The sequence below is a fragment of the Chanos chanos genome, chromosome 3 (genome assembly GCF_902362185.1).
Source record: "Chanos chanos chromosome 3, fChaCha1.1, whole genome shotgun sequence".
NCBI classification, from domain to species: domain Eukaryota; kingdom Metazoa; phylum Chordata; class Actinopteri; order Gonorynchiformes; family Chanidae; genus Chanos; species Chanos chanos.
The window spans coordinates 44,376,697-44,395,275 of NC_044497.1; the positions used below are offsets into that span (position 1 = coordinate 44,376,697).

General features: G+C 40.4%; 1 protein-coding gene across 2 annotated transcripts in view; it reads right to left on the reverse strand.

Annotated features, from left to right (window-relative positions):
* Positions 1–1,473: 1,473 nt before the first annotated feature.
* olfm1b (olfactomedin 1b) overlaps positions 1,474–18,579 on the reverse strand; it is a 17,401-nt gene continuing 295 nt past the window's right edge. The window contains exons 1-6 of one of the 2 annotated variants that reach the window (XM_030768965.1): positions 10,162–10,311; positions 7,698–7,847; positions 7,072–7,227; positions 4,406–4,625; positions 3,207–3,313; positions 1,474–2,148 (exon numbers count right to left, since the gene is read on the reverse strand). In XM_030768965.1, coding sequence (XP_030624825.1) covers positions 1,474–2,148; positions 3,207–3,313; positions 4,406–4,625; positions 7,072–7,227; positions 7,698–7,847; positions 10,162–10,311 — 1,458 coding nt within the window. Of the gene's footprint in view, positions 2,149–3,206; positions 3,314–4,405; positions 4,626–7,071; positions 7,228–7,697; positions 7,848–10,161; positions 10,312–18,579 lie in introns of those variants that run through there. The other variant, XM_030768967.1, reaches the window with a different exon arrangement.

Genomic DNA, 18,579 nt, shown 5'->3' on the forward strand with positions numbered 1-18,579 from the left:
TGTCATGGTTTCAAAACGATAAAAATAAGTGAGTAAGACCTTTTTTTTTTCTTTTTACTCAGACAAACTGAAACAAGGAGAAAGAAGCCAAGCCAGTGCAGACAGTCACACAGGAACATAAAAGGGTTAACAGTTTGGAAGAATCAGAACTAAGAAACAAGCCACCATTAACAGTTATGAAAAAAAGGGGAAAAAAAAACGTACTTCTCTTTTTCCCCATACCCTCCCTCGTAGTAACGAACCTCACACTTTCCAACCACAACACGTCCCTCCCCACCCCAAGCTCCTCTTTGCCCAAGTTCAAACCCCTCCCCCTCCCCAGAATTATCAGTAACAGCATCATACAATGAGAGGCATTCCTACAGGCAGACCCAGAAGAGTAGAAATAAAAAACACTCATGCAAAAAGAAAATGGTTTCACATGTAATCACAATCACAAAGGTTAACCTCAGCAACCCATGGACCCAAACAGCCTGATCATAACGCCTTTATAACACAGTCGTATACACTTATTAACGCATTATGTCAAATGCGGCGTGATCACTATGTATCCTAACTTTGTAATGAAGTGCAGTTCTCATAGATATTTTTTAAAATTTTATTTAACATTTCCCCAGGGAAGATCAACTACAAATTACTTTTCCTTTTTTAAGTATTTTCTGATGTGACCTATTTGCTATATGGCATTTACACTTCTGAATGTTATGTAGCATCATTGGGTCTGATAGAGGATGTGCTACACTGGTTTTTATAATTATAATTATGTTGTAAGTACAGTGAAATGTAATACGACTGAGTTATGTAGGTGGTATGACATGCTAATTCAAGTGAAGTTCTACACAATCCCTTCAAAGATCAACAGAGCTTTCAACAGTCAGCGCCTTCAGCCAATTGCTTGTTTGATTTTTGAATGATTTTCTAAATATTTTACCAACATCACATATTCTCAGATATTCTCCTTCACTGTTAAAAGTGGAAACAGCAAGTTGAAATAGACAATGGTTGTTAGCAATGCCTCTTCTTTGTGAATAGCACCGGTCAATTTCCTGCGCTAGCTAGCCAAGATCGGAGGGAGGGGGAATCCATTTTGGTTAAGAGTCCATGTGTAGTCCATAAATGCCCCCCCTCCCACCAGACTCTGTGCTTTGATGCACTGAGTGTTCCAATAGCGCTACAGAGAAAGAGTAGATGGATATTTTGCAATGGAAAGTCATTGTGTTAAAAAAAGAAAAGGCGTGACGTTGTCTTTTGGCATCTGTTTCCACTCCTTAGCCTCTCATACTTACTTTGTTAAAGTATGTCTTTGTCTCTTTCTTTTAATCTACGATATGTAACGTCTTTATAGAATATTCTTTGCAAAGAGTTCAAAAACTTTTAACATCTCTTGTCCGTGTCTTCGTTCTTTTGCTTGTTATAGATCCATTTTCTTCCCCAGTAATGACCGTTTCCATGCATGCTGCCCCACTGTCATGGTTACAGTTCCTGGGAACGGATGACATGAAACAATGTGACATTGTACAGGACTTGGTGTCCATTATTCCAAGCATACAGTGCCCGGTCTCTGGGATTATAATCTAGCATTGAGATGTGAGAGTACTTATTCTGAAGGGCAATGTCAATATATTCGTAGGTAGAAGAGTTGGTGTGGAAGGCATAGTAAACCTTTGTCCCTCCTGAGTAACCATTAGTGACATACAATGTGCCACAGATCATAAACGCCTCCCCTGCACTACGTTTCGGATGATTGGTTGTCCAGCTCTTGATGACCTGCAGTGTGATTGGGTTTAGCTTGCTGATGACAATGTTGCCTGCATTCTGATTGGTAGCATAAACAGCCCAGAGCCCGCCCTCGTCCACCATCAGATCAATGTCGGAGTGGCCACCCCAGGCATAGTGGTAGGCATTGCTGTAGCCGGCGTTGTCCAATCGTTGAGTCTTACTGATGGTGGATGTTTTGAAGTCAAATTTGATTATGGTGTGACTCTGGAATTTGTTGAAGTAAATGGAGCCGTTGTAGACCACCTGACCTGTGCCAGACCATGGGTGGGGCAGCCGGTGGGAGGTGAAGTTGTCAGATGTCATGAAGTCAGTCATGGACTTATACTCCCGCACAAAACGGTTGTTATGATAACCATCCATGTACCACACCTACAAAAAGCAAGGTGAAAAAAACCCAACGTTCTAACAAGGATTTAGCGAAAACATCATCACAGTTCTTAGGAACAAATTAAAAGGAGCTGAAATAGCCATTGTTGGATATTCGACAATGACAAAGATGACCATGTTCAATTCATGATGTATGCATGCATGTATATGTAATGATTTTTACTGAAAATAAGTCCATGAAAAGACATTGCCTCTGTTTAATTTCTTGAGCAAATAAAACAAAGACAAATGAACGAGAAAAGGAAATAGTGACCTGACCACACAACTTCTGTGTATTTTCTAAAACAGAAAATGTAGCTGTGACTCCATTTAATCTGTGTTTGCTGTCAATGTTTTGATACCCACTAGCATAAGCCACAAGGCTTTCCCTCTGGAAAATGAAATCATGGCCTCAGTCAAACTGTTAATTAAATCTGGAACTCTCTCTCTCTGTTCCTCTCTCTCTCTCTCTCTCTCTCTCTCTCTCTCACACACACACACACACACACAAACACACACAGAGCTATGGTAAGGAGGGAGAAGGAAAGACAGCAGCTGGGCGGCAGTCTTCTCAGCTCTGTAGGGATAATGCGGGATTATTCCGGCTAAAAGTACCCTCTTTACAGAGTATTCTCAGCATGCCTGGCTCTCCTGCCTCTCATGGTGAGGGGAGGGATCTTTGGAAAGCCTTCTGGAGCTTTCAGGCCTGGTAGGAACTCTTCCTGTTCACCACAGAGGTTCCCATAATGCTCCAAACATTCAAAGACACACTCATACACAAATATGCACGGGTACACACACGCACACACACTGATGCACATAGAAAAGCAAACAAAAACAAACATACACACACACACACACACACACACACACACACACGCACGCACGCACGCCATGCCTGTTGGCTCATCAGTCATTCAAAATGAGAGCCCCTTTCCCAGTGGTGACAGAGACAGGGGTTTGTACATAGTTCTCTTGAATCATGCATGATCTTCAAACAGTGGAGTTTGTGTGTGTGTGTGTGTGTGTGTGTGTGTGAGCATTTGTGGGTGGGTACTCACCCTGGTGTCTCCTTCAGGAGCCAGTGGGTCGGTCATCCAGGATCCAAATCTGGAACCTGACGTCTTAATGGTGATAGGTTCACTAATTCCAGTGAGCTTCCCACAGGCTGCCGAACACAAACGCACACTTACCAAAACGTAAAATCCTCTACATACGGTGTGTCTCTGTGTGTCTGTATGTGTGTCTGTCTGTATGTGTATGCATACACAAACATACGTTTATATCAGGTGTTACTAGGGGTTGATTAAGGTGCTGATCAGTTCAGTCAGAGTTTTGTTCGCTCATTTATTGTGAGAAAGGGATGTCTCTTTGGTATCTTTTATGACAGTTAACATTTGTGTGATTACTCATTAGACACATACTACTGCATTCAAAACTCCATTCTGTATCTGAAGGAGCCGCTGTTGCTGTTGTAGCCAGAGCTGAAAACAGAACTGTTGTTTTTACTGGTTGTAAATTATATGAAATTGTTGTTTTGTACTAGGTTCAACCTCTTCAAGGGAGTGATCAGATCATTTAACATTACACACCTCACAAAACCCCTTTTACTGTCTAAGATCAACTCCATCAGTGTTTTTCACTGTAGATGTCTTTATCACTCCTGTCTCCCTTTTTTTTTTTACCTCTGTCTTGTTTGAGATGAATTGTTCAGCTGATACACGCATACTCAATCAATTGTTCAGCTGGTACACACAGGCTATCTCTGTCTCCCTCTTTCTCTTTCTGTGTTACTAATTCACTTTTATCCTTTCACTCTTTCTTTCCAAGGACTGTAGGCTTTGAACAGCTTAGCAAACCTTGATGCTTGTGAATGCATGTTTGTTAATGTTAGGATTCAAGGTACCAGATGTGTGTGTGTGTGCGTGTGTGTGTGTAATAAGACTGGACTAGAGAGATGACTGTATGCTATTATCTTTTTTGATGTCTATTGAAACACTGCCTCCAGTATTTTCATATAAACTTTGCATTGTACACCTGTCCAGCAAAGTGTGTGTAGATCATTCTAGTACAAGTATGTGTGTGTGTGTGTGTGTGTGTATGTGTGTGTGCGTGTGTGTAACTCAGTGGAACAGTTATATTTTATGTCTCATTTAAACCCTCTACTGTTCATGTGTTGAGTGTGTATTAACATTAAATTTGTGGTATCTGTGTGTCTATATATATATATGAATATATGCAGATAGCTCTCTTCTCCTACCTAGCTTCTGCATGCAGGCGCGTAGCCTCTCCTCTAGGCTAGTAACGCGGCTGTGCAGGTCATCGTAGTCATAGGCCCCCATCTCCTGCTGCAGTTCCCCCAGCATGGAGGTAAGATTCTGCACCTCCGCCTTAAACTGCAAAACCAGCCTGGCATCCGCCTTGTACTCCTCCAACACAGGGATCAGGGGCCTAAGCTCCGCCATTTTCGCTTTTATGGCCTGGAAGGGGTTAGAATAGGGCTGGGTTCAGATGCAAAAAAGCCAAAAAAAAAAAGTCCTGCCCCCAAAAAAATAAACAAAAGTTAAAACCTGTCTACACCTGCGCCCTGTCTATCCTAGCCTTCACTACTACTTATTTGTGTGTGTGTGCGTGTGTATGTGTGTGAGAGAGAACACACAGTGTTTGTGCCTCTGTATGTGTGTTTGTGTACTAGAATGTCTGTGGGATTTTGTATGTGTGTGTGTGAAGGAGAGCCGGAGAGAGAGCCCAAAGTCAAATTGCAGGATCCGGTTTTTTGGTGCTGTAGACACAATCGCTCAGAAGACGGAGAACAATTGGGAAAGCACTTTTATTGGTTATCATTCTTTAAAATGCAAACAGCAAAAGGGGTTACATGCTCATACATGTCACAAACAACAATGTGAATTTCAACTAGGTTTTATTTTCTCTCTTAAATGTCTATTAGTTCAGTTACCAAATAAACATAGACAAATAAATGGAACTAAAACAATAGTAGTAGTAGTAGTAATAATAATGATAATAATAATAATAATAATAATAATAATAATAATAGTAATAATAATAATAATAATACTAGAACTACTAATAATTGTAAAGAAACTTAAGAAGCGTTTAGAGTTGCATGCAGGAAGGGATCAGATTGGTGGTTGATAGGTAAAGGGGAGGGTTTTTCTCACAGCTAGAGGTGTATAATAGAATATAAGAATCGTGACAGAATCAGCGTGACTGATGCCCACTTCAGCCAATCGTGGGTTTGACCTGCCTCTTCGGGCCTCTGGCTCTCCTATCATGTCTTAAAGTTAGCCCTGCAAGCAAGAAAATGACAAACTGAGGACAGGGTTCTAACTCTCTAACCTGTCTAAGACACACAAAGACAAACTTAAACACTCAGTGAAACACACATACATATACACAATCACACAGTCTCACACTCTCTCTCTCTTTCTCTCTCACACACACACACACACACACACGTCAGTATGTCATCACGCTTGTAACATGCCATAGTTGCGAGACATGGTTTGCAGGCATGCAGTATGTGAGAGGGGTTGGCATAAGGAGTGAGTATTGTTATTATGTTGTTGCAGTGTTGCCATGGTATTGCTCGAGTCTTCCTGTTGTGTCGTAATGGGGTTGCTCCATTGTCTGGTTTTGCTCTGGTGTTGTTGTAATGCTGTTAACAGTATTATCATTATGTTGCTTCTGTGTGTCTATGATGACTTATATCCATGGTTTTGCTGCAGTGTTACTATGATGATACTAAGGGGTTACTATGCTCCAGCTGGGTATCGGAGCTATTGAAATGTGCCAAACTATTTGTTCATGCACTTTAATTAATCTTTTTAAAATCTCTAAACATCTGTCATGCTACTGAGCAATTACCAAACTATAGAACATACCTGTATATTAAATGTTTATAGAGTGTAATTACAAGGTAATATCTATTTTATTATAGTAAAATGATTTCACTATTGTTATTTACATATAATAATTAGGCGTGTAATTCATAATTACCAATAATCGTGCAGTCATACCAGCACAGGGATTTCACAGCAAGTTAGACAACCAGTGTAGCACTTTAGAAAAAGTGAAAGCAAACATTCTAACCAACCTCAAACCTCAGTTAACAGACCCAGTGGGGCTTTTAGAGATTTGCACATGTTGGCTTTCAACATCACATGTACTCTCATTCCCTTAAACTCTCCTAATGCTTTTTTCTTTTAAAAACAAAACAGGCAAATCCAGGTTAGTTTGGCTAACCTACAGGGGCAGGACCTCAGGACAACAGGCTAAGACACAGGAGCCCAAGGAATGGGGCATCACACTTCTACACAAATACAACATTAACAAATATGATTGACCAGGTTACATATACAGGGATTACAGTAGTTAAGGAAAGGTTATTATTTTTCATCTTTCACCATTGTTTTTTTACCTTAAAACGGCCCTATGGATGAGACCATCTGAATGATGAAATTATTCCCATTGCTTCCAGACAAAAACTCTAATGTCAGTCACTGCCAGTGGAATACAAGTGCCAGTGAATTACCCCATCCATATGGTCGCTTTAAAGTAGGAAACCCAATGATGAAAAGATAAATGACTTTTTAACCTTTCCACTTAGCAAGCTCCATTCTTTATGTCTATGCATAAAAGATATAAAGAATACACAACATTCAACAGAAGAAGAGAATATTACCGTGTCCTGAAATGAAACAGACGAAAAAAAACGAGTGCTTTAGATTATGTTTGTTTTTTGTTTTGTTTTGTTTTGTTTTTGAACATATATTTGAGTGAGTTTTGGAAAGGAGTAGAGGAGTATTACTGTGTGTATTACTGATTCACATAATGCTCATCAGCCTGACATTTGCCTTATGGGTGAATAAGACTGGAATGTGTGTGTGTGTGTGTGTGTGTGTGTACCTTGTATTGCTTGGCGATGTTTTGTTTGTGATTCTCCTCCACCTGTCTGAATTTGGTCTCCAGGCCACGTAGCTGATCCTCCATTTTAACCACATACTGCAGGTCTCTCTGAGTGCGCTGATCCAGCACCTGGATTGACTGGGTCATGTTCTGCACCTGTAAAACACACACAGACCCCATTTTTATTTTGGTCTAATATCTCACTCTGACTATTCATGTACATTTTTTAAAAAACTAATATGTTTCTCTAAAATATATATTTTAACATAAATGCCAAATTCTCTCTCTCTCTCTCTGCGTCTTTCTGCTTTCTGACTCATTGCATCACTGTGTTGTTTTGTCTCTATCAGTGAAGGTGTAGGATTGATGGTACTCCCATGACCGCTCTACTACTTCCAGGGGATCTCATTAGTACTGCTGCTCTTAGGGGTGTGTGTGTGTGCATGTGTGTGTGTGTGCGCGTGTGTATAGAGAAAAGAGTAGTGATTGCCAGGGGCTAGCACTAAAGATAACCCAAGAGAGAGAGGGACTGTTGTAATAAATGTGCTGAAGAGGAGCTGCGTTTGGTTGTCATGGACAGTGTCCATGGCAGGGGGAGGTGCAGGACATTAGGGTGTCATGGTTACCTTTTCCAGAAGCTGTCGCAGCTGTTTGGTGCGTGCATCTCGCGAACACATTGTCTGCTGAGGGGCCACCACAGTGCACACACAACGACCTTCACTGTCCTGAGCAGAACTGTACACCTGCCATGACTCCTCCGGGTTAGCAGGTAACACCTGAGAGAGAGAGAGAGAGAGAGAGAGAGAGAGAGAGAGAGAGGGAGGGTGAAAGAGAGAGAGAAAGGGAGAGGGACAGAGAGAGAAAGGGGGGGAGGGAGAGAGAGAGAGAGAGAAAACAGAGAGAGAAAAGAAAGAGATTATATGCAGGAATGAGATGATTCCTTGATTCTCCAAATCCCAGTCGTCTTTTCATTAAACATGTTTCTATATTTAGATACCATTTATTTATGTCACGCCCACAAAACTTACTACTTACTCACACACGCACAAACAACGCACACAAACACAGGATTACGCAAACCTCCATCTGGTCATGCAAATGTCAGCACACCCCCTCACCCCCTCCTTACGATACCTCCATCCAAAGAGAGGGAATACGATCCATCAAAGGGAAAAAAATTCCCCTCTAATCCCATGCCATGAGATTTGGAGATTTCTGCATGTTTCAAATACATACAAATGTCTTACAGAGTTGAATAGGCCAGTATCTTTTTTTTTTTTTCTTTTTACATATTCTGTTTTCTGTTACTTAAATTGATCCTTTTGTTTCATTCAATCATGTAGCGCCTCATAGTAAGTAAGAGTCTTGATGTCTTGAACAGTAGATACTTCAGATTAAAATCACAGACAATGTCTCAGTGTATCTGTAAAAGCGCTGTTTAAAAGAACTGTCCATTTTCAATCTGTTGTATATTAATGAGCGATTTAGCTTCTATCTGTTTCACAGCTGTTAAAAGCCACCTCTGGATTTAATTTAATCTCCTAGACATCATCATTTTTCTCATCTCTGTGAGGCCATACTGACATAGGCCATACTCTCTCACACACACACACCCACACACCCACTTTTTTCTTGTAAAGACCTGTAAAATTGCAAATACCAAACACAGATTCTCTCTCCCACACACACACATACACACACACTCCCTATCAGTGAGTGAAACTCTGGTGGACTAATGTGGAACTGTGTAAGTGCTGCTCTCTCTGTTCATTCAGAGAAAATCCTGTTAACGGGGTGCGGCACGTCCGCCGTGCTGAGTGCTCAACATTAATGGGACACAATCTCTGCTTCAGAGACTGGTACAAATCCCCACGCTGCATTATTAAGAATAATTCTATTGGATACTCTCGCCTTTTGGGACACAGTTCACTCCAGATATTAGGAGTAGAAAAAAATGCAAATTAACTGCAAAAATGTCAGTGTGTGACATCTCTTTAAAATTGCTTATTGAGAGACTTCAAAATGTAGAAAACAAGCCCTTTTTAAGCAGCACGGTGAATTCTACACTCAATAAATGCTATGTTTCAGTCCTTATTTATAGAAACAAAAAGATGGCTTCAAAACCTCATTTACTCCTAAATTCCAGACCATGGCAGCATGAAACCCATTCCAATCACACTGCACAGGTAGACAAGTCAGTTTGGACTACATTTAATTGAATGACAGTTGGCTAACCAAAATTGCCTGATACTCTGCAAAGTCATTGTAGCAAGTGGATTCAGAGAGAGAGAGAGAGAGAGAGAGAGAGAGGACAGGGCATGGAGATGAGAGAGCTCTCCTTTTTATTTACAGTCTCCTCATCACAACTCTTTTATCAAAGATTAAAAACAAAACAAAACATAAATTTAAACTGCCCACATAGTAGCAAAATAGCCTCAATTTTCCCCTGTAAAAAAACAAGCTCTGAATCTTTGCCCCTGTCCTCCCTCCTCCTGACACTTCTCTTCCAACAATAGCAGAGAGAGGGATCAGAGAGGAATGATGCGACTCACCACCACCCCACCACCACCCTCCCCCCAAACCAGAAAATACGCTATCATAAAATCAGGGTCTTCTTGCAGACTCGGTGAGTGATACTGAATTGCAGTAGATAAAATAGATCTGCTTTTTTCCTGGAAACCTGTATTTTTCATCATGAGAAGTCAAACAGGACCATGAGGACAGCTCAAGCTCATACAAATGATTTGCAACGGCAGATGATAAAATCTGCAAGTGAAAAACTATTTCACATTAAACCCCTAAAACCTTCCAAAAAAAAAAAAAAAATCATATTCATACTAAAAACCACGACTTCTAGTCTACACTAAAGACAAATTTAAAAAAAACTGTGACAGAAAATCAAATGACTTCTCTCTCTCTCACACACGCGCACACACAGACACACACACAATCTAAAAACAGAATGCATCCAGTATCTTCTGTACAATCAGGAAGCACCAAAAGCACGAAAACCACATTGACCCCTTGATAAATCGTTTTATTATTTCATTCCATCAGGAGAATTAAAAAAATATGTCTAGCCGCACTTACTCCAGTGCTTCGGTCCGGATAGCCTCCCTGGGCAGCGGTGAGTTTGGTAGTATTAAGCCCTACCAAAGACGGCAATGTCTGGGACATCCAGTTGGTAATCATGGCCATGGTACTTAGCACCACGCCGATCTTCAGCAAAGGCACCGACATCTCTGAGTTCTCCGTCTCTTACCCAAGCCTTCATTCTACACTCTCCAACGGGAAAGAACAGTGGCTAGCTGCGCTGCCTGCACAAACCTGGAGAATCGGCATCATTTTCATAGCCTTTGTTGTCTTTTCCCTTTGCCACATTTTGGATTGTGGTTCCAAGGTAAACATCTCTGTGCGACTTACTGACAGACTAACTGACTGACCGAACTGGTCTATATTAACGGATTAGGGTGCAAAGGCGAAGCGGGAAAGTGATCCACAAAGCCGATGGAACACCGGGAACAGGTGTGAAGACCAGTTGCAATGAGGTGGTTGAGGCGTCCGTTATTCTGATATATCTATCGTTGGTTCTTCCTATGTTTCTAATGTTCTGTTTCGTTCGTTGGTTAACACCGTCAGTTTGCCTTGTGCTCCGTTCAAGACAGAGAGGGTGTGTGAATGAACGAATGGGTCGTACACCTCACATCCTCCGCTTGCTCTGGCTGAGAAAGAGGCGGCGCCACGCCTCTCTATATACACGGAGCGCAGCTATGATGTCAGACTCACTCTGCCCAAACATGACGCCCTTTTTGCGCACCCTCCGGGAGCCTGTTTAGGTATGTGCTTCTGAAAAACTCGCGCTATTGTTCCCCTTGACATGAGCCCAGTAGAATTTGGGGAAAAAACTCGAAGGTCGTACTCGTTTTCCTCTGGAGGTCAACTGTGTGCGCACCTGTGCTTAATTACCTGGGATCTTAGTTACATTTCTCTGGCGACCCACCGTGGCGTGCGAGCTGTCGGGCATCCATAAATAAATGTAACCCGTTTGAGACAGTTACCAAATTACAAAGTGTCATCATGTAAGCGGCAGTGTTCCGAAGGGGCTTGTTCAGAACTTTTGGAAAGAAAGAAAGAAAGAAAGAACGAACGAACGAAAGAAAGAACGGTGCAATGAAATGTAAAGTCTTTAATATAAATACTGTAGTTGAGAGTCTAAATTCAAACAGATAGAAAACGAGGTGAATAGAAACAGACTAAACGAGATGGCGAGAAGTCACAAACTGTTGTTAATTTTTGCTCTAACGGTACTCGCAGGGTTCGGCCAAGCTGACAGGTGCTGCCGGTGACGCTCTTGAGTTCACGAGAGCAGAGTGGCTTTCAGATTTGAAACAGAATGACTCGAGCGCCCTCCTGTCGCCGTTTACAGTACTGCGATGCGTTGTCGCTTTATCGGTAACAGCAGTGAGTGAGTGTATGAGAGAGAGGGAGAGTCGTCCGAACAGTGAAAAATACCACAGTGACTCTGAGTCTGTTAGCTTTGCTGGTGGTCGAACTCCACGTCTCCTGGCTCTCACCCATACATTATCAGATTTGGACCTGGTCATGAGTGCTGCACGCCATTAACTGCCTCATGTGGTAGAGCAGAGCATGTCTGTCTGTGACTGGCAACAAATGCATCAATCAACAAGTCTTTCTTTTGTATGCAGAAATATTTACCATTTTGCGTGACTGCCTTTTCTGTTCTGGCTTTCCTTAAAACTAGCTAGTAGGCCGATTTAACATTTATGGACGTGTATTAAGGTAGCCATTTCCTAGTTGTATGTGGCCTAAGCATAGACTCTGGGAGCAGGAAAATCTGTCTGAAGTTATAGAAATAATTTCACAGTATTTCTCAAAATTAAGGATAATAACTAAGGGCCAAATCAAGGGCAATCATCTGAAGCTCCTTGAAGTCCTGTCTCTCCTCAACACTAGCCTGACCAACCCTCTCAACTGAGTGACCTGGCTCAGCGGAGACATTCTCTGTATCCTTTTCATCTTGTACCTTCACTCTGTGCAGTGGTAGTTCAGATTTTAATGACAGTTTTACTGTTAAATTAAAGGAAACATTTCATGTTTGTCATAAGAGGGGCACTATCTCATTGCATTTGAAAAGCCACACAATGTAAGTACTACTGCCAGTGCTCACAACAAATGCTTTAACTAACTACATCATTGTTTATACTTTCAGGTAAACAATGTTGTGGTTTTCTTCTGACTAAGAATAGCATAGAAAGCCTGTGCCTAACAATATAGAGAGAAGAGAAAAATGTGGAGCCACATTCAGGCCTAATTACAGTCCAAATGGCAATTTGTTGTTCTGAAACATACAGTAGTTGTCTCTCTTTCTTACTTGCATTCTCTCTCTCTCTCTCTCTGTCTCTCTCTCTCTCTCCCCCTCTTCCTCCCATTCTTTCTCTCTGCCCTGTATGTGAATGATGAGTTTGAATGTAATTAAACATTTCCTACAAAAGATATTGGTCTACCATGTGCCTGTAAAATGGTTATGAATATTACAGTCCCTACTGCTGAGAGAGACTGACAGACATTTTCTCCATGCCTTTTATATTAGTCTTAAAACATACACTAGTCTTCGTTCCTGTGTAGTGATTTAATAGTAATTGCACTATTATAACTACCTTTTCCAAGACTGTAGCTGCAAGGCCAAATAGCTTTTGGGCCATGGGCTGATGTAATTACTTCATTTATAATCCATAACATGACATACATTGAAAAAATGTAAATTCATGAAATGAAAACATATGGATTTGAATTCTCTCTGTGTCTATTTGCATGTGTATGCACACTCTCTCTCTCTCTCTCTTTTTCTGTCCCTCTCATACATACTCTCTCATCCTGTCTCTCCTTCTGTCAAATTCAATTCAATATGTTCATTAGCATGATAAAATGACTCATTAGTATTGCCAAAACAACAGAAAAGGAATCTACAGCACTCTCAGACAAACCCCCCCCCCCAAAAACTATAGCACAAACAGAAATGAAAAACGAGAAATACAATACAAAATGTGACAATGAGTTACAGGATAAAAAATAAGCAGGATTCTTTTTGGCAGCAGAAAGCAATAAGGAGCAGTTTTTTCCCCACAGGGGGAGTATAGGATGTACAGGGATAACAAAAAACAACAGTTAACTTTTGGTGTTCATGTTTTTTTCAGTGTCTGAGTACTTTATTCTGATAAAATCTTTAAAAGGGGTCAGACTGGGTGTTATTCTGCTCTGCGTTTGTGACTGTATCTTTGTTATTGTTTTATGGTGATTTGTTTCTGTCTAACTGAACTAATGTTTATCAGGCACTGAGACTGAACAGTATCAGTGTTGGTTTGTAAACGCAAGGATCAATAGAGTGAGGAACAGAAACTTTTCAACACTCAGATCTCAGTACTGCTCCAAGCTACTACTGTGAAGTGTAACTGCTGTGAAGAGATGGTGCTCTTGACTCTTTTCAGCGATATGAATCTTTTGAATCCCGGATGAGATGCCACTGAGTTGTTCAGTGGGTGAGCATTTGGATCAGTGAATGTGCCCTCTTCATTCAATGAGTGAGTACTAACTTATGTCATTTAGAGGGATTCACTCAGACTTGAAACGGCATTCGGTCGGAGTTCCACTCCTGTTCATTGAGCACCATGGCATCATTTGGGAGTCTGTCCATTCAGTAAATTCTCCCAAAATGACATGGTGCACTAACAAAGACATCTTGCTTCTATGAAACTATTTGTTCATGCTAGGGTCAGTCTGCTGAAGGAACGAATCAGTGCATGGTAGTGAGCTGGATAATTTTGTTCACATTCAAAAATAAGGAATCGTTCATATATGATACAACTTAAACCAGGTGTTAGAATGTGGAATGAAGTGTTGGGCTAGTCTGAGGCTCAGGTGGGATGTTCCAGAGGGTTATAAGTTCCAATGTCTGTGCTGTTCCCATGACCGCTGCTGCTGTGCCATTAAGTAAGGCCCTTAAACCCAAGTTCCTCCAAAGGTATTGCAACACAGCATCCCATTACTTCAACTATGAACAAGAACAAACCTGCAGGATGGCCCTTCCATGCCTTTTTTTTTTTTTTTTAACGAATATTGCTCTAATTCCACGCTGTACGCATTACTTTTACTTTGTCTCTATAGCTTGTAGTTTCACAGTTTTTCTCTGCAAATTTGAGCATGGAGGGTTTCAAATGGATGTTTATTGTATTGCTATGCAAGAGAAACCAACACTGCACATCAATACAGAACAACTGGTTTGGTGGCAATTTAAACATTTTGAGCCAAATTTTGATTGAAATTTCTCTAATTTGCCTTCTCTTCTAGGCCATTCAATGTCGATGTGAAATGATATTTCTTTTTTATCCAAAATTTTTTATCCCAAAAAAAATATGATTTATAGTGTTTGATTTTTTGTCTAAAAAGAATGTGAAATAATGACTTGAAAAATTTGGATTAAAAATCAATCAAATTTGGATTGGTCACGGCTCATGATAAATCCCAGGGTCCTGAGATGAGCAGGAGACACCAGGATCAGGGTATCTTTTAGACACTGGAATCTGCAAATAGGAAATTCTCTCTCTCTCTCATATACACACACACACACACACATACACACACACGCACACACACACACACATACATACACACACAGACCCTCTTCTACACTCCCCCTTTTCTAGACACTACATCAAATGGAAAGAATAAATAAACAAATAAAAAAGAAGAGGATACAGGTAGTCAATCATGTGTAATGTGATGCAGAAACCCCTCCTCCAGAAAGACTGGATTGACTGTAGATGCAATTTGCATAGCAAGTACACACACACACACACACACACAGGAGTAGCTCAAATGGATTTGTGTTTCTTGCATATAGGAAATGTGTATGCATGTGTATATGTGTGTTTCTGTAAGTCTATGTATGCTTGCTCAGCTCCTCTGTGTCTGATAATGGTAACGTGGGACAGTAAACACATGATATATTGATGACATGTGAGCTGAATATTGCCCATTTTCACACACTGTTACTAATGACATCAGGCAGAAATCCTACCCTGCAGGAGCTTGCAGAGTTACTTTTCCAGTTACATTTACCTCAGACATACACCCTGATCACTAACTTAAACACTCACAGATTAATCTTGTAAACTGCCTCTCTTATTCAACCACAACTCCCTAAACACTGTCCTCTAAACACAAACCTGCACACTCACCCAAAAACATTAACCTATACACTGGTGTACAAACCAAGGCACTAATCTGAACATGAATTCAGAATCCACATTAAGTTAATGATACCTCCTGCCAGCTTCTACCTCCTGCCAGCTTCTACCTCCTGAATACTTGTACATTATACCTCTAATACTCACTCAAGCACTCACCAAAACAATAATAATAACATTAAATAAACAGACAACCAAACACTATCTCTGTGCAACAATTAAATTATTAGCCCCTGATCTCAGCACTACATATTCTACCACACTCACCCAAGACCACTAAACATTCATCAGAACACATCCCCAAATACTGTCACAAACACTCATACAAATATTAATGGTATAAGTCTGAATTCTCAAAATGACATGCTTAGCAAGATTTGTCTTCAGCATCCACCCTAACACTAACCTACACCTACACTAACCTAACCTACAACCTGAACACCAGCCTTCTAATACTGACATTAACAATATAGTTAGAAATCAGCAACTACAAACATTGCTATATAAAATACAACGCATGGCAGTTTGTACCTACTAAATTGTTACAATGCCTGTGTTCTCTAAAATGTGAATACATATGTAATATTCTAATAGTAGAATATTACTTTAATGTTACTGTCTTCCAGTTAGATGAATAAACACTGAAATTTGCATTATATGTGTCTAAGACTGTGTAGTACTAATTCTGTATGGCCACAGACTGAAACATATCACTTCATGTCTTCAAAACAGAATTATAAGTAATTATAACAAATTGTGGTGTACTAAAGGACTGAAACATTCAAATGAAACTGAGTGGCTGTTTGCAACTGACTACTGCTATCAGACGTGTGTTAGATTCATCTGTGCTGAGGTAGCTTTATAAAGCTATTACTTATCTGTCTAAGTATGGCAATCACCTATTCATGTGAACATTTGACCTCTTCAAAGAAGTCAGATTTGATTAAACAATCTCTCATCATTGTGAAGGGTCAGCAGACTTATCCCATTAGAGAGAAACTTGTGCTTGTGGAGATAGTGCAGATATAGACTATAATAGAAAGAGGGAAAGCAGACAGCAGAGAGAGAGAGAGAGAGAGAGAGAGAGAGAGAGAGAGGGAAAGGGAGATGGAGAGAGATGCATAGAGAGAGAGAGAGGAAGACAGAGAGAAATGAAGAGAGAGAGAAAATTTTGATGGACTGGTCAGGGTTTTACGAACCACCCTTTTTCTGATGAAAATTTAGACTCGTCAGTGCACAAAGCTGCTACAGAAATACCGTAGGAAGCCCACAAGAACCTATGCGTAACTTTTTTTTTTCTGATGTTCTTCGGTACCTAAAAATCACAAGGAAAAACAGACACAGAATAAAATGAGTAATACAGTTTATACTCTGACCCAGTTCACAAAAAAAATCCTCAAACGATCAGTCACCTGACCAGTGCTCCACACCCACCCCTCTTCAGGGATTCTCTCTGGGTTGGCTCATGACTGATTGGTTTGGTTGGCTGATTTTTACAGTAACACCTTTCTGGCTCAACTGGCTTTTTTTTTTCAATTAAACTTTTTACAATTCGAGTTTCTGTTTCAGTAATCTGTGGTTAAATTGCATTCATGCTCTTACTGTTCAGATCAGACTTACCAAAACGTTTTGCTCACTGATGGCTTGTATGTGTTTAGTTATAGATATGACATTTTTGTTACACTCATTATCATGTGTAAAAAAGCATTTCAGTGGTATAACAGGGATGTAAAACAGGAGAGGGCAGATTTCTATTCTAACTAGGTCACTGATTATGACCCATGACTCATGATGGGGACAGACATTGATTGACTTTGAGCAATGGTCAAATTTAATCAATACAGCCATAACAGTACAAGTAATGACACCAAATTTTGGCAAACAATCCCACCAGATGTCTCTGTCAACTCATCTGACATCTGCAACTGTGACACCATGGGGCTCAACACTCAGAGATGTTGGTGTTGTCATGATTCAGATGTGATGAGTTGATCAGATTCTGTATGCACACAAAAGCATTTTGATTTAGAAAGAGTAATACACAGTATAATGGGGAAAATATGACTAAAATGTCATATAAAATATGTAACACTCATGGAATTCTTTTGTAAGCATTTATGTGTGTGTGTGTGTGTGTGTGTGTGTGTGTGTGTGTGTGCGTGTGTGTATGTGTGTGTTCCCTCTAACATGTATTTGTGCTTATAAACAGCAGTTATTAAAGTGTATGAGCACAACCGCCTACACAGTTTCAGAGTTTTTTTCATGATCAAAGGCTGTTAGGAGGAGGGGGTATCTCAGTTCAGACAGGTGCCGCACCTCCCGAGAGCAAAGTATAAGAACAGATAAAATAGTAAGAAAAAATCATAGTTTTTCCCCAAATAATCAATATACTAATGAGCAATATCACTGATATTTAAAACACATACACACACACGCACACACACACACATTTTTAAAAGAATGCTTCTGTAGAAGAGAAAATTGTTTCTGGCCTGTACATGTGTATGAGTAAACACAAACACACACCTTCATGAACACAATCTTTATGTGTCAACGACTTTCTTTTGTTATAAATTGTGATTGTGATTAAATAGATCTTCCTGGCACTGGCTGTCCATGTGTGTGTTCGTATGTGTGTCTGTGTGCTCTTCTGTCTGAAGTTGGGATGCGTTTCTCCTTGCGTCAAATTACATTTGAGACGTATTCAAAATTACTACAGTTCAGTGATCTGTAAAATGTCGAAACCGGGAAAGAGTAGTATTAACCAGGCAAAAGGCTCATGCATTTAGCAGAGTTGTAAAATTTACTGCTGCACACGTGCCGAGCAAGCACGCAACTTGTGCAGCTAGGTGAATTTACGCGGACTCCTCTTTGGAAACAAAACACTCTCCAATGTATAATAGTGAAACAGAATAATACGAGATCAATTTCATTTTGTGATCATTTAAACGCCACAGGAAGAACACGGTTCGGCAAATCCTGAATTAATGTGCTACCGTGTCCATTAAGGCAGGTTGGCACTCATTTCAGATTGAATAAATATATAAAAGCGTTTACCTAAATTAAAGCTATTTTAATTCTTTTCATGACGGCTGCGTCATGTTTGCTCAGAGTTGATTCGAGTGTGTGTGTGTGTGTGTGTGTGTGTATGTATGTATGTGTGTGGTTTGTTTAGCTTGCGGCATACATACTGTCGACACGCTCAAAATTGCGTTGCTGAACTGGCAATGCTTGGCGCACGCAG